The 13,262-nt window shown below is 43.3% G+C and overlaps 1 protein-coding gene across 2 annotated transcripts; it reads right to left on the bottom strand.

The window, feature by feature from the left end:
* Positions 1–3,187: 3,187 nt before the first annotated feature.
* LOC111072984 lies at positions 3,188–12,357 on the bottom strand. 2 transcript variants are annotated; one of them, XM_022365085.2, is made up of 9 exons: positions 11,513–12,357; positions 10,651–10,887; positions 10,192–10,448; positions 8,342–8,523; positions 7,832–8,179; positions 7,027–7,246; positions 5,698–5,808; positions 5,435–5,613; positions 3,188–3,505 (listed from the first exon to the last, which is right to left on the bottom strand). In XM_022365085.2, the coding sequence occupies exons 1-9, from the start codon at positions 12,246–12,248 to the stop codon at positions 3,364–3,366; spliced, it is 2,412 nt and encodes an 803-aa protein (XP_022220777.2). In that variant the 5' UTR covers positions 12,249–12,357; the 3' UTR covers positions 3,188–3,363. The 2 variants fall into 2 exon arrangements, with proteins under 2 accessions (XP_022220777.2, XP_022220778.2); XM_022365086.2 differs by lacking the exon at positions 7,832–8,179.
* Positions 12,358–13,262: the final 905 nt, after the last annotated feature.

The raw sequence follows: 13,262 nt of genomic DNA, 5'->3' as shown, positions 1-13,262 counted from the left end.
AGGAATTGGGGGTTGTGGGGCTGTGGAGTTCTATAAGTGCACACCCAGAAATGGTGTCCACTGGGTCAGCTGAGAATTTTTATGGGCACGCAAGTCTCTTTGTTGAGGGTTTCCATCCAGCATAATACCCCCGCCATAATATGCCGCACATAATTGAAAGTTATTTGATGGCTTCTATATCGATAGGCTGCTCCCCCCCTGTGGCGGACCAAGCTCGTAAAATCAAGTGGCCAACAATCCGATGTGCGTGCCTCGCAACTCAATTCGAATACAACTCGAAGTCTTCGCGCTGTCGTATCTTTTGGCCGGGAACTCGAATAAGCAGTTGCTGAGATACGAGTAGGTAGCCCCAGCGGACTTGCAGAGCCCAGCAACATACAGTTTTGGTATGACTATCGGTCAGATAATGGTTTAAATTTTTCTGTTTATTAACTAATGTATATTAGTCAATATAGTCCTATGCCAATTAGTCTCTTAGTAAACGTGAATGCTTATATTTTCGTATATTCATCATTCAAATTGTGGTCTTCAGAGGTTAAAAGGTTCTGGCCGCCATTATTACTTCCTTTCACTTCTTCTATTCGTTTGACTTTTCTCAGTAAGTCTAGAAAATTATAGATATAAATATATATTTTATATGCAAGCGCATTTGGACCGATACTAAATTGAATACGAGTACAATTTTTAATTTTAATATTTGTTTGTTTTATTGTTAATTTGATTTTGTGTTTAAGTCCCCTGGCCATAAAAATGTCTCTTTATTACCTCGTAATATATTTGGAATGAGGTTTCCCTTAAAGTGCATCACAAGAAAACCAGCCCAATGATATGCTATGGAGAACTCGGAACTGCTGGCCTTGACAAGCCAAGCCAGAATTTTGTTTACCTAAATTCCATAAAATCTAAATCAACTCGTAAATGTTTTTTTATTGTTTTTGGTCTGGTTTTACAATATACTTCCTTAGCAGTGCATTAACATTCGCAGAGGAAAGCGATACAACTGTGATTTGGCTGTGAAATTTCAAATAAAGGCAGCCACTTAATTAATGTTGTTTTCAAAAATTATTCTGAACAAATTGTAAAAGACTAAATACAATAAAAATTCCCCATTTATTTACATCGGTTCACAAATGTCAAAGTTATTCAATGTTTACACGGAGTACTAAAATTTAGCGCACCCTGTAGAATATAGCATTGAACCGTACTTTATCGGACATTTTATGAATGAAACGTCATTCACGTAATATGATAAAAAATGTTTGCCAGTAAATCCGAGACATTTATGACCACCTTCGACATTGTCTCCTAATTTTCATTCATGAACGATTCAATAATTTTCATATGGAATAACTTAAGGAAAGTCATGAACACAGCCAACGAAAATTCATTTCTTTAAATAAACGTCTTAAAACATTGGAATTTTGTGCACATTCTTTGCTTGTCCTTGAGCTGATAAAGTAAGTATTTGATTAGCTGGAAACAATATCCTCTCGTTCAAGTTCTGTCTCAAGGGCCACTTGTCCTTGAGCCTGATCTGACGCCAATCGTAATCGATACTATTCGTGTGGGCATTAATTATCCAATCCAGAGTTTGTGGGTGTCACTTCAGCTCGTGTAAAAATATATTTCCTTGGTTTCAAATAGCGGAAATACTTATGTATTTTCGTAGGCTACTACAGAAGCCAAGCCAAGTGGCTGGGACGTGGGTTCGTAGAGGCAGCTGAATTACGTCTGAGGTACTTTGCCTGCTTTGGTATTTAATGAGCTGCCAATTTGGCAATCGGGGTTTTGATGTCAGTGCAGTTGGCTGGGCCGAGACATCGAGCCCACGAATCTTAATGCTTCCGCTCTTTGTTTTTTTTCTGTTTTGTTTATTTTTCTTTTGGGAAACAAGGAATTTCTTTGTTTTGGATAAAAGTGAAAGCTTTGCCATTTGCGTGTTAATTGCGCTTGGCATTTACATAAATATTAATTTCAGATGAGTTCGCGCACTTCTTGCTCATCATTTCCCTGAAAACATCAAAGCCGTCTCCCCGTCTCTTCCAATATGCCGTCTAATAAATATATTTATGCAAATGAGGGGGGAACCATGTGGACTCGACAATTAGAAAACATTTCGAGACGTCATTCCTTCTGGGTCCTGCCTGACGCTGTGATTTATGCAAAGAAAATATATTATTATTGGAACTGCTGGTCTGTGTGAGTGATTTCTCAGCATGTGGGCTCACCGCGTTGCTGCACTATGGGAAAAATAGACTGGGGCATAATAAATTTTTGTTCTTACACTTAAAATTGTAAAAATTATCAATTAAAAAACCAAAAAATCAAAAAATTTTAAAAATGTATTAAAATTTAAAAGTGAACTTATTTGTATTTATGTTCGTGAAAAGTTTAATCTAATTTTTAATTTAGGATGAATCCCAAAAAAATCAATTTTTGCCCATAGTGCGCTGATAGGAATGGTTTCTCGTATATACAAAAAATCATTGATATTGTCGTGGATTAAGGTTATTGATTGCCAAATGATTTAGCCTGGAGTTTTGTAAATATTTATTTATATGACAATTCTGTATTACCATAGGGTGGAATCTGTAGTCACATAATTTGTCATAATACATATATAAATAAAAAAATACAAATTAATAATAATAGGAAGTATATTTTTACGATAGAATTTTACACGAATATCAATAATTAAAGATGATTCTCTGGGTATGGCATCGGTCGATCCGCGTGGATTAAGTATTGCTTTCTTCCTGTAAATTTATTTGATTTTAAATTAACTCAGAGTTCTTTGGAAATACCAAAATTACGATAGACATCACCCTGTGCAGTGATTCCAGAATTAATATTATTTTACATGACATTTAACACAATTTCAATTTATTTTTTCATTTTGGGTTTCTCTAATAACAATTTTTCATATTGACTAATTGAATTATCAGCCGGGTCTGTCTGGCCGGCAATTAATAAATATTCTGATTTCATTATTTCGTATTTAGTGAATGGTTTTTTTTTAGTGAATTTTACAAACATACATATGTACGTTAACGAGACAATTTCATATTTATATGCTCGCGTGTGAGTGAGAATTTAAAGAGTGTACGAACCGCAAAAGCCGCAGTCAGTTCTAATAAATTATTTATTGATTAACTGCAACAAAATCAGAATGAATATTAATGAAGCACGGGTCAACCCCATTACGCTTACTCTAAAATAAATAAATAAATAAGAATTTAACAAATTATAATAAATTAAGCTTAGGTGCTACCGTTACTATCCTATTTACAGTTCGGTTTAACAAGGAAAATTTGACTTCAAAGTTGCTCGTACTCGTTCCGTTCCGGTCCGCCTATCTTGGCCTCATTTTGCGGGCATTGTGCACTGTGGATAGAGGCTCTGGCAATCCTTTTGATCCTGTCCATCTCGCGCCGCCTGGATGAGCCGATAGAAGCGACGCACTGCCTCATTCGCATGCGTTACGGGCTCCAGTTCGCTGGTATCGCTGCAACAGACAAAAAATGATAAACTTCTTTGTCCAAAAAACTTTTCGCCTGCTTAATTAATTTTTCATTTTTTTTTTTGGTTTTTGTGCTTTGAGCAGATGGTTCTACAGTCCTACACCCCGAAAGACCTAAAGACAGACAGACCGACAATGCTAGCTGCAGGCCAAGATCTACGAACGAACGTTTTTTGTTGGCTGCCAGGAAGTTAGCTAATTAACTTTGGCACTTGTGAACATCGCCCTAAAGTTTTCACACAGGCACACATTCCATTCAGCGAAAGCAGCAGCTTTAATTGCTTCCTTGGCTCACTCACTCTTCTGGGCTTACAGGCACGGGGCGGGGGGTCTTTTGTGCGTCAGACAGCAGCGTTACCACTCCTACTTCAGTTACAGCTCCTACATCAACTCCCCCACTCAACTATTCAGACGGGGAATTGTAGGCTCTGTCAGTACTTAATTCTGTAGGTTCCAGTGTGGCATGGGTGCTGCTAATGGATTTCATGTGACTAGTGACTAGTGAGTCGTGCAGAGTGGGTTTTGGGGCACCTAAGTCAGGGCCAGACTTATTTCCCATTCAAGGACTGCTCGTAGTTGAAAGCGAAAGCGGACGACGTGACCTGATGCGGGATGAATATGCTGTCAGACTTTTAATGTAACTATTTTTTGTCGCCTCTGCCGCCCTGGCGAATGTTCGTTAAAATTACATTTCATATTCACATGAAGAGATTTTTGCAAGCCTTTCACTGTGCGGAAACTTTTTCCCCAACCTTTTCCACCCGAAGCAAATTTTTAATTAGTTTTTCATTAGTTTTTCTTGTTAGCAGCATAAATTTCAATAATATGAGAAAGAAATACAGTCAGATAAATTATACAGCACTTGCCTTCGGCAAGTCTGTGTGTGGGGTAATTATTCTAAAAGTTCAATCAAACTCCCATTCGAATTGAAGTGCCAGATATATCACTGGACATTTTCAATTAATTATGATTGCTTCATTGAGACTGGATACTGGAGACTGGAGACCTGACAACGCCAAAGGCCCAGGACAGTTTAAACTAGAGTTGCCTTTTATCAAGTCAAGTCAATTTATTTTAATTAATTTTCAACTAGAATGGCTGGCTAAAAACCTGAGCCCAAGGCAGTTGCTGTTGCTGTTGCCATTGTCTGTTGTCGAGCCGTGATAAGGCAATTAAGCACACTTGGGGCATGGCACTCAATTAATGACTTGCCATGGACACACAGACTCATAAATCATCCAATACCCAAATCACATCTCTAGGGAGCAGGCAGGCCGCAACAATGCCGCCGCTGTCAGTCACAATTTCGTCAAAATGCTTATCTAGGGGCGCCATGCGAGCTGATGAAAAACATTTTGGCACTCATTCAGTCAGCGTGAGGAGCGATAAGGAAACCTGCAAACAGTACGAATTTATTTAGCCCGTAACATGCTCGAGCGACTTGGTAGTGACCGACCTATTGCCCAGGCATGTGGGCGGAACGCCCTGATGGCACGCCACGCTCTTTGTTGCCGCTTAAGCCATGTGGCAGGCAGTTCCGCTTGGCTGGCCATGTGCAATGTGCACTTCAATTAGAAGACGACGACAAGACAGCGACGAACTTGCCATGTGACAAACTGCACTCAGAAAGCGAGCTTGGCGCTCGGAGCTTGCAGCTCCGAGACACGCTTTCTTTTCACGCTCTTGCCTATTAATTGAAAAGTGATGAAGTGGGGGTTGGACCCGGTGTAGGGAGTTTTCTTTACTGCAGTGAAAACGCATTGAACTAAACGATCTCTGGCATGGCACCTTTTGACTGCCTGACATTACAATTTGCGATGCCCGCCTAAATGTTCAGGCAACAATTAGAGCACAAAAACTTTACTACATTGGCCCATATTATGGGGGCATATTATGGGTTATCATGAGACTTACCGACTTAGCTCCGCGGACACGAAATTGCTGTGCGGACTGTAGCTGGCCGGATCCTTGTACATGTCGCACACAATGCGCTCCTTGCACAGGTCATTTTTCACGCCCAGTTGCTCCACGATTTTATCGATTTTCAGCAGTATGGGACTGTAAAACGGATCATAGTTGAGCGGATACAGAGGCTACGGAGAACAAAAAAAAGCGCAAATTATTAACAATGAAAGGTGATTTGTGTGGGGGGCGAGTGGGGGTTTCAGTGGCCAAACCTGTCCGTCCTGCACAAATGGCTGGTGCTCGAGTATCTTCTGCTGCTGCTGGATCAGACGCTGCTCGGCCTGAATGCGTATGGCCTCCTTCAGCTGGGCGGCAAGTTCGGGCTGTGTTCCGGGAAGAGACGGAGAACAAAATGTTGAGTTGAGGCTTTGTCGGTCATAAAGCAAAGGGTTTCCATGCGGCTAGTTCAGCCGTTTAAACGGACATCAGGTCTGCTGCGGACAGCTCTCTTAGAGTGGCTTACGGCCGCCGGCACACTTTCCCGTCCCAAGCTCCCATCATATTTCGTGCTTGGGCAATATGTGTGTGCTGTGCTCATTTAATTAAGGTGAACAGCGGGGCATTTCGCAAGCTTTTCATTGCAGATTTCCCTGCCACGGCCACTGCAGTGCTGCCAGAGCTGCCTGCATGGCTTTGCAATGGCAAAGTGCAATTTAATTATGGGTTTAGTTGACAAACCACATGTCTGAAGACACAGCCCACATGACGGCCTGGCCTGGCCTGGCCTGGACACTTGAAAGTGAAAACGGCCGTCAACCGGCTAAGCTAAGCCATATGCACCTTGCACAGCCCTGCAATTTGCATGGTGTCGTTAAAAAAAAATAACAACTCCCAAGCGGTCACAAATTGCATCTGGGAAAGGGTCGCTTGCAAGAAGACACAAGAAAGACTATTTGCAACTCTGAGGAAAGTGTCAATAAATGAAGCTGCCACAAGAGTAGTCTAGACATTTGTTTGGACTGACAACAAGTGAAACTGCAGCAGGGCTTAATTGAATGTGCTGCTGCAGCACGCCCGTCAAGCTGTACAAATAGGAGTTGGCACTGTGCCACTAATGACGCCTGGCAGGGGGTGGAGTCTAGTGACCCACACAGGAAATTGGCCAAATGAACTGGGATGGAAAGTTCCCCAGGCTCAGACAGCATGGAAAATAAATTGTTTTGCTTGCTTGTTTCGGAAGAGAAAAATGTGTATAACAAACATTTGCTTTTGCAATCGATGTCGGTGTCGGATTAGAATACAAACTCAATTTTATTCTAATTGAGTTGTCTCTGAGCTTAAATTAGTCTGCTCGCTTTAAATTAAATTATAATTTTATAAGCTGGATGCTGCTGTTGGAGCGAATGAATTGTGTGCCCTAAATTCACGATTTTCTCTTAAATGAGAGCCTCACAAAACACCCACGCTTAACCCAAAGGCTTTGTTTTATGTGTGGGTTATCTGATTTCAGTGGTTTTTTTTTCTGTTGAATTCAAATTACAAATGCACATTCGTAGATTCCGTTTGTACATACATAATTGGTATTGTAATGTGATACGCACCGAAAGTTGTGGCTCCTGCAAATGTTGGTGGTGCTGTTGCTGCTGTTGCTGCTGTTGCTGCTGCTGATTGTTGCGTGCCGGCTCGTATTGTGCGGCAATCTGTGCGGCAGCCGTCAGACCTGCTCCGGGGCCTGGTACTTGTCCTAGTCCGGGTCCCAGCTGTGGCTGGTGTTGTCCTGGAACGTACACCGGATGCGGCTGGGTGTATGCCGGCCTTGAGCTGTAACATGCAAAGTGGGAGTATTACGTTTGGAATTTAAACAGCAGGGTCTCTGCACAATAGTTTCATTAGAGTGACTCCAATTTCCCTTTATTCGTTTTGTTTTTTGCCTGCTGCTGTCTTTGTAATTGGTAATAATTACAACTAAGTTGATTGCTCTCGGCCCTTGTGTTGTTTGGCTTTCATTACAAAAATTTTAATTACATTTTCATGTGTATTCCTCCTGCCGAGAGCACGAGGACAAGTTCACTTGGAAAAAACACGATTCAAGGAGTCACATATCGATATGGGTGTGTGGCATATGTGACATGGGTGAGCATTTTGATTGCAATGGTTTGTTCAACGATTTAAAGCCCCAGACCCAGATTGCGTATAAATATTTTTGTTTTGTTTTTTTTTGTATATATAAAGAAATGAAAAATTGTGTGCCTCAGGAGTGTGGATAATTTAGGAGGTGCTTGGTCCCAGGTCCCTGCTGTGCTGGATGTTAGTAGAGTGTATTACGATCTTATTTATGGTTGTGCGTGTACTATATGTAGGGGGTGTGTACAGATTTCTTAGGATGTGCCCTCTACGAGTATATACCTTTGTTTATCCTGACTTTGAAATGGATTTAAACTGTGACTAGAGGCAAGTACTTTCTGAGCGTTTAATTGTTGTTGAAATTTTTGCTGTTGCTGCTGCTGCTGGTGCTGTATGTGTTGCTTCTGTTGTTGGGCTGTCGGTGGTCTTTGTTGTTGTGTGGCAGGCCAACGTTGTTGCTGCTGTTGCTGCTGCTGCTGCTGCTGTGGATGGTTCTGCGGCTGTTTAGGCTGCGTCTGTGTAGTGCCCAGGCCCCAAGCATGCAGTACCCCAGCATCATTTGCCGTATTTGGCTTAAAATAATTCGGATTATCCTGTATTTGTGCAGCGCGATTTATATCGCCTATGTAGCTATTGTGATGAAGATTTTTCGTTGTTGTGAGAGTGAGAGATGTGTGTTTAGAGACAAGACAGAGACAGAGACACAGATACAGATAAACATAAACATGAAGATAAAGACAGATATATATGTATATAGAGTGCTTGGTGCCAGAGAGCCATGCAAAAACTTACTCAGACCCCAGTCCCGGGCCGCTGTTCTCCCAAGCGCCCTCAAAGTGCTCGAATCCTCCTGGTCCATGGCTCTCGTGCACGGGCGCACCATGGAGATACGCAGATGGATGACCCTTCGGTGGGTGCGTGTAGATGATGTCGGGCACCGACTGATGTTCGCCACTGTGCCATGGTGGAACCACCTAAATATGGGCAGGACGGGAAGGGGAAGGTACACAAAAAAAAAAGCAAATGATAAGCTTAAATTGAAAAATGTAATGGAGCAGTCGAAGCTGTAAGGTTTCTGCTTGACATTTAATAAACTCGAGCCACCAGAAGTTTTTTCTTGTTTTTTGTTCATTTCTTTTTTGTTGTTGTTGTGTGTGTGCTTTGTAGGGCTTCTTCAGGGAGTGGAGTGCTCTCATCTCGGCATTTTTTAGCTATTTATAGCCAAAATACTGAGGCTGGCTACTGGTACCCGAATAATACGCATTATGTTTCCCATTGGTATCTCTCCCTTAGTCCCAGTTCAATGACTGCCAAATAGCCGTAAATAATCAATGAAATGCCGAGATACAAATACGCGACCGTGTCGTGTCATTGCCATTTCTGGCAGTTCGTAGTTCCAGCTTTTGATTCATATTCTGCTTATTATTTGTTCCTTTTATTTGGCTCATATTTCTCGTCGTTCTATCACATCGCCTTTGAGCGGGATTTCCTGGTAGAAGAGGTGACAAACGAACATTTGCCACATCACAAACAGATGAATTTCTGCGCCCTTAGTGTCGTCGAGTGGGTGTCGAGTCCTATGAGTGTCGTTGTGTCTGGGGAAGTCTTTTGGGCCAAGTAATTTGATTTACGCTGCCTGGCTAGGGCTGGACAAAAGCGCACATTATCTGTGTGCTATTCACGATATGAATCGCATATGGGAGTGGCGAGTATGGAAAGCCATAAACAAGTCTGCGCTGCCAGCTTACCCGTGTTCCAGAGCTCTCTTTATTTATGGCTGATGGGTGATTCTTTTCGCGTAACTTTCCACAATCAACGCTTGAAAAAATGTACATATTTGATTGAACATGTCTTCCCCTTGGCTACAAGTTTTCTCCATTAACAACATTCTTTTAAATCATTTAATAGTCGGCAAAAAAAAATCAATTGCCACTGACTACGTGACAGCCATTAAGGATTTTAAATGGAAAATAAATACTTTTATTATTGAATAAAACCTTACTCAGTCGAAGATGTCGCAAGCTGGCTTCGATAGAATTTTATAAGCAAACACGGGAACCCGGATTATCCCCAAGCGCTTAAGCATCGGCGCCTTTGCCAGGCCCTGGTTTAGCATCAATGGCATTTGCCCACGCTGAACTTTCAAGCGCGAATATAAATATCTCATAAATACGAGTACGAGTACGAGTATCTACGCTTGTGCACTCCTTTCCGGCTGACAAGTGTGGCTGGGAGATGCAGGTGGGAGCCCAGCTATAATCCTCGCCAACGAGAACATTTACCAAAGACGGGGGATTTCGTTTGACGATATGTCAAGCTGAGAGCTGTCTGTGTCAGCGTCTGAGTTCACATTGAGCACGTGCTAGCTCCTGCTTTCATTGAAAATACTTTTCAACTGAGACTTGTAGGTACTTGTAGTACTTGTACTTTTTTAATTGAATTTCCGTGGAGTGGATGGAGCACACCAACAACCTAGACGACACTTCCGACCGGCAGGCAGATAGACAAAATATGCTTAGACTTAAGCTGTTTAATGAAAATTTCCCTTTCATGCACCGCTCGCTTCCATTTTTGTGTTGATCTGACCCCAAAAACCAGTTAGAGATGCTAGAAGAAATATTATTTGTATCTTTTATACTTGCCGTGTGATGGTGATCGATTAGGTGATGATGATGGTGGTACTTAAGGGGCGCATGATACGATTGCTGGTAGTGCGAGCACAGCTTAAAGAGGTGCGACAATGCTGGGAACAGGAAGAGCAGGAACTTCAGGAGCAGCTTCTTGGCCGCACCAACGCCAATGACGATCGGAAGCAACCAGAATAACTTGATCTTGATGATCTTGATGATAAGCAGCAAGGCCAGAAATGATAGCACAATTTTGCTGCGTAGAAATTTTTCTACCAGAGAAATGAACGAAAGTAGAAATGAAATCAGACTTTTTTTTGAGCATTTTTCGTCTGCCGGTTGCATTGGCTGCAGTATTTCGCACTCGAGAGAGTGAAAGCGCTTCTCATCTGCAGCAGCAGCAGCAACAGCAGCAGCAACAGCAGCAGCAACAGCAGTCACAGGCCAGACCAAACACAAACGAATATTACTTACGTATTTTCTTCTTGATTATCATGCCAGCCAGCCGGGCTTGGACCACCTGTTTGGGTATTAGCTCCAGCTTGGCAATGATTCCATTGCCTTCGATCGAACGCGGCGAGATGCGAAACGTGGCGCCATTGAACATTACTTCTGGTAAATCCACTTCCAGATCGTGGGTCATTGCAAATTTTATACTCTTGCCATACAGCGCAGTTGTCACTTCCTCGATGGGGGTTTCCGCCGGGTTGGCTATGGGCGAGTGACAGAGAGAGAGATTCATGAGGTGAAATGTGAGTTGACTGACTGGCATATTTGGGTTATGGAAAGTGGAGAACGGAACCAAACCTCGATTGCATAAATACCAATCGCTTCAGTTTCTTTGCTAATTCTAAACAATGTTTAGCGCTTGCATAACTCCCGACGACCGGTTTAATTATTGTTAATGGGCAATTGTTACAGTAGTTTAAGTATTTTGCCGTGGCATCATTGGCCAAAGAAACCATTGACTGTTACCACAAAAAAAGGGCGAGTAATTGAGCGCGTCAAAGCGCCGTGACTCACATGAAGCGAGAGATCGTTTTACTACTCTCTTCGAGGTCTCGCAGTAAAGATACATAAAAAATCAAATCAAAACCCATCAAGTGAAAGTTTTCTTTCAGTTGGCGGTGAACGTGCCCAGGTAGAGGTAAATAACAACAACAAAAACACGAAGAAGACAAGAATCAAATGTGAAAACTGATCGAACAAGCGACTGGCATGCGAGCTGGCATTCAGTTATGAGGCAAGGCGCGCCGAAGGGTTTGAGCGCCTCTTACATAAGACTTTGTGGTTCGAATTCTTGATAAATGGCCGAGGAATGGGGAAAAACACTTACCGGCACGCGCCCTATTGGGAATCTCGTTTGCATTGTGCTGCTGCTGCTCCTTATCCGCCTCGTACTGCACCTGATTCTTAAAGAACTTGAGGCGCTGTGTCACATTCACATCCTGCACATCGAGGGCGTCGTTTAGATAGCTGAAAACGTTCTTTTGAAAACACGAGATGTCTGGCCGGAGATAGCAGTCGCGAATGAGGCCATCCCAGAGCTCGTTGCCGCTGGTAAAGCGACGGGCCAAACGCAGCAGCACGGAATCACTGCTCCCGGCTCCTTCACTCATCCGCTTCCTGACCGGCATCGGTGTGGCATCCACCACAGGCTGCCACTCTTCCTGAGCCAGTTCCGTAGCGGACTCTGTTGGCTGCTCTGTCGCTAACTCTGTCGTAGTGTCTGTCGCTAACTCTGTCGCTGTGTCTGTCGCTGACTCTGTCGCTGTCAAAGGTGTTGTGGATAGATGGCGGCCAATGCGTCCGTTCAGTGCAGTCTCATCCGCTTTGGCGACAAAGTTGATTAGACAGAGCATGGCCAAGAGCAGAAGCCATGTGTTTGATTTGACCATGCTGCTACCTGGGTGGCTCTGACTCTGTTTTCGATTCCGACTACGATTTCGACTGCAGGTGCGATTTCTACTGGACCGCTTTGAGGATGTGCGCTGCTGCTGACTCTCACTTGACGTCCAATTATGGAGCATCTGTACGCTCTGTACGAGCTTGTGTGCCGCCGGACTGTGCATTTTCAATTTCAATTTCAGTTTCACCTTCTCCGATTAGCACTTCCTTGAAACAACTGTCGGTGATGGCGGTGCTGGCTGTTTACACCTTTAACCTGCAATTGCGCAAAGAAACGGCAAGGCAATCAATATGCCCCGCTCTGCAATTTGCCTGTCCGAAGCTGTTTATTTATTTGGATCCGCTTGACTGACTGTCCGTCTACGTGTTTGGGAACTTTGAACGCTGCTTAGGAACGCCCGTTGTCTGGGCCGGACACAATGGCTGGGCAGAAGACTTTATTGGCGAAATCGTTAGCCACTTGACAAATCAATTTGTGAGCAGTGAGCAAACTGTTCCGAGTAAAACCAGATTAGCCCGCAAACACAATTTCATTGATTTCCTCCTCCTGCTCCGCTTCTCTCCTCCACTGGTAAATTCTTTCGGACAGTGCGTGGCTGGCGTTGTTTTGTCTTGTTTTTTTGATTGTACTTTCTTCACGTATTTACTTTGGACTGGTTTGTTTGTTTGGAGTTTCGCTGCCACATTTAGCGTCGCGGTTTCTATTTGCTTTAACCGTCTCTTGGCCAGAAAAAGAGCTGTGAATTGTGGTAGGCTAGCAACTGCCTGCAATTACTTCATCAAGGCCTGCGACACACCTACGGCCTAACGGTGAACGCGTGAATCGTTTCGTTGTATCTCGCAGATACTTTATGCAGCTTATGCCCGGTTAGCTGGTTTTCGCGTGCGCATGCGTGCGCGTCTGGCCGACAACTGAGGTGGGAAGCGCTCGTGCTGTAAGCCAAGATCATGGCCAGCCCGGGCAAACTGGTCGCTCTTTTGGCTTTGCTCTCTCTCTCTTTCTCTGTGTCTCTCTCTTCCTCTATCTATCTCTGGGCTTCGTTCAGTTGGCGGCTCTGTTGACGTCGTTAACTCTTCGCATTGCAGTTGCCATCCGCTGATCTTCCTCTGCATTCACACGTTGCCGTTGCAATATTGCCACAAGATTCTTCCGCGGCTCAAAACCCTAACTGTAGTTT

Source organism: Drosophila obscura, unplaced genomic scaffold (genome assembly GCF_018151105.1).
Source record: "Drosophila obscura isolate BZ-5 IFL unplaced genomic scaffold, ASM1815110v1 contig_192, whole genome shotgun sequence".
In the NCBI taxonomy this organism is placed as follows: domain Eukaryota; kingdom Metazoa; phylum Arthropoda; class Insecta; order Diptera; family Drosophilidae; genus Drosophila; species Drosophila obscura.
Note: the sequence above shows the minus strand (reverse complement) of the source record. Positions and strands in the feature narration are given on the sequence as shown.